This window comes from Engraulis encrasicolus, unplaced genomic scaffold (assembly GCF_034702125.1).
Source record: "Engraulis encrasicolus isolate BLACKSEA-1 unplaced genomic scaffold, IST_EnEncr_1.0 scaffold_848_np1212, whole genome shotgun sequence".
In the NCBI taxonomy this organism is placed as follows: Eukaryota; Metazoa; Chordata; class Actinopteri; order Clupeiformes; family Engraulidae; genus Engraulis; species Engraulis encrasicolus.
Window position 1 is genome coordinate 4,952 of NW_026946190.1, and position 2,549 is coordinate 7,500.

General features: G+C 45.9%; 1 protein-coding gene across 1 annotated transcript; it reads right to left on the bottom strand.

Annotated features, from left to right (window-relative positions):
* Positions 1-236: 236 nt before the first annotated feature.
* On the bottom strand, positions 237-1,564 carry LOC134444912 (uncharacterized). The gene is made up of 2 exons (XM_063194090.1): positions 1,166-1,564; positions 237-1,040 (listed from the first exon to the last, which is right to left on the bottom strand). The coding sequence occupies exons 1-2, from the start codon at positions 1,436-1,438 to the stop codon at positions 438-440; spliced, it is 876 nt and encodes a 291-aa protein (XP_063050160.1). The 5' UTR covers positions 1,439-1,564; the 3' UTR covers positions 237-437.
* Between the last annotated feature and the right edge of the window lie 985 nt (positions 1,565-2,549).

A 2,549-nucleotide genomic window follows, 5' to 3' on the forward strand; every position in this document is an offset into this window, starting at 1 on the left:
TTCATCTTAGTACAATTAAATTTGTTGGAGAAAAGTATGGCTACGCCTCCGCCTCGTTTATTTGGTCTCGGGGCGTGAAGGAATTTGTAATCGGAAGGGCAAGCCTCGATAAAAGTAGCCGCCCCGTCGTCTTTAAGCCATGTTTCGGTAAGAAGCATGATGCTTATGTTTTTGTCCGAGACCAGCTGGTTTACTACGAAGCTTTTGTTGGTCAATGACTGCACGTTAAGTAATGCAGCATTAACATTCAAAGTAGTAGAGCTATTGTTTATGCGTTCAGGTGCAATCGTAATTAGGTTGTTGTGTACACAACCAGAGGGTCTACATCTGCGAGCTTTCCTACGGGTAGTGACAGCGTGGATAGCTAGTGGAGTACTCTCTGTTGGGCACGCAGTGTCTAAGTTGGTGTAGTGCTTTGGATTTAAAACACCTGTTAGTCAATCCAAGGACCGATGGGCTTCGAGGGTCAGCTCCAGGTTGGTCGCGAGGAGACGAGCACCAGCTCTGTTTAAGTGCCTTCCATCTCGTGCGAAGAGGTTTCGGCAGTTCCAGAAAGCGGAGAAGTTGTCAACGTAGGGAATGGCTTCTTGGCGGCAGTGTCTCATCAGCCAGACGTGCAGTTGGCGGATTCGGGAGAACTGGAAGGCAGAGAAACAGACAGAGGGGATGGGGCCTGAGATAGCGTATTTTTTTCCAGTGCTGCGAAGGGTATTAATAAGGGAGAGGAAATCAGACTCAAGTTTTTTAGACTGCTGCAGCCGGATGTCATTGGAGCCTGCGTGGACGATGAGAGTTGTGGCAGTAGGATACTGTGACAGCGCGTGCGGCACATTCGACTGGACATCGGCTACGAGAGCTCCAGGTAGGCACCACGTCTGGGCGTTTCGTAGGGTTACGTGGCGAACCATCGAAGATCCTATGAGGACTGTTGATGGTCGCCGGGGTTCTGAATGGGCAGGCTGCTCTCGGGTGATTTGCCTGGGGGTAGCGAGGGTCCGGCGGCTACTGGGTCGCACTCTTTGTGGTAGAGGCTTGGGCACCTGGTGGGAGGGGGGGACAGGGTCAGTTTTCTGCATCGATGACTGAGTCAAGTACAGAAAAAACGATTGCTAGTCACTAGAGGTGGTGAACATTTCTGCAGTACTCCCCTGCCGCCGTTAACCACCTCCGTCCAGCTACGACGCGCGGGAGTGGAGCACGGTGGATTCGGGGGGGACTTCGGCTGGTGTTTGCTGTGACTGGGGAGAAAAGATAGTGTAGTTAGGTTGGCGCTAGTATTACTGGTTTGGTGTTTCAACGTGGTGTTATGGGATTTTATGACTATCTCGCAAGTTAGCCGGCGAATGTCACTTCTAAGTGTTTCAATCGTCATGTTGGCTTTGGCTAGTCTTTCATTAGCATTAGCTAGATCACTGCAGGCGCAGGTAGAGTTGGCCATAATTAGGTCTGCGGATGCAGCAGAAAAGGTTATTTTTGCGAGATAGTTGGTGTAGTGTTGCAAAATTGACTATGAGGTGAGGCGAAACTAAAGCCGAGTAGGGCTCGGCGCGAAAAAAGTTATGTGGGCTAGCCTGGTGGAAAAAATCTATTTGGATGGTGGGGAGGTTAGCCTATGTGTTTATGTTGTTGTAAGAGTGATAACAAGGTAGCGCTAAAGTAATACTACATCGAATCAGTTGTTTGTAGTTGTAAGTTCAGACAAAGATTTTAGGAGAAAAACGAGAAGAAACTTAATTTCGTCCGAGTAGCTCCTCGACGGGAATATATTGCCACGATTTCTGTATGTATTCCAATCTATACCCATAGATAAACCCAACCACTACTTTATAGAATGGGACAAACTTCTAGCAAGATTTGTTTGGGCAGGGAAAAAACCCAGAGTGAGATTTAAAACGCTTCAGCTACCCAAAGATAGGGGTGGACTTGCCCTCCCCAGTCTCTGTGACTACTATAAGGCTGCCCAACTCTGATTTCTGTTAGGATGGTGTAATCCTAGTTATGAGTCAGATGGAAAGATATTGAATGTTCCTTGAGTAAGAAATACCCTCTCGGTATGCTAATAGGGGATTGTTCTCTTGTCAATCAAATCACTGATCTGGGGAACCCCTGGATAACCTGTTCACTAGATATTTGGAATAATGTAACAAAGAAACATAGTATTAGACAGAATATAGGTATTCTTAAATGGTTTGCATATGATTTAAGCTTTGCACCTAGTGTTCAGGATAAGCATTTCCTTGTTTGGACTGATAAAGGCCTTTCAACATACAGCTCATTTGTCAATGACCAAGGTCAAGTGTATAGCTTCAAACATTTGAAAGACACATATGGGCTGGTGAATCAGGACTTTTTCAGGTATTTACAGATCAGGGACTACATTTGCAAAAAAATCCCCAAAAGAGAGGAAAAACCAGAAAAGACAATTATAGGTACATTCTTGGAAGCAATAAAGGGTTTCAAGTGCAAAAAGATAATTTCCAGACTCTATGCTTCTATTACATCTATGACAAAAAACAACACTGTGTCGACCAAGTCGAGATGGGAAAAGG

Excerpts from the sequence above, each read along its gene's own strand:
- LOC134444912 (XM_063194090.1), bottom strand. The coding sequence starts at position 1,438 with ATGGCCAACTCTACCTGCGCCTGCAGTGATCTAGCTAATGCTAATGAA. Across the intron at positions 1,041-1,165 it reads CGCGTCGTAGCTGGACGGAG|GTGCCCAAGCCTCTACCACA; the intron begins GTGGTTAACGGC and ends CCCTCCCACCAG.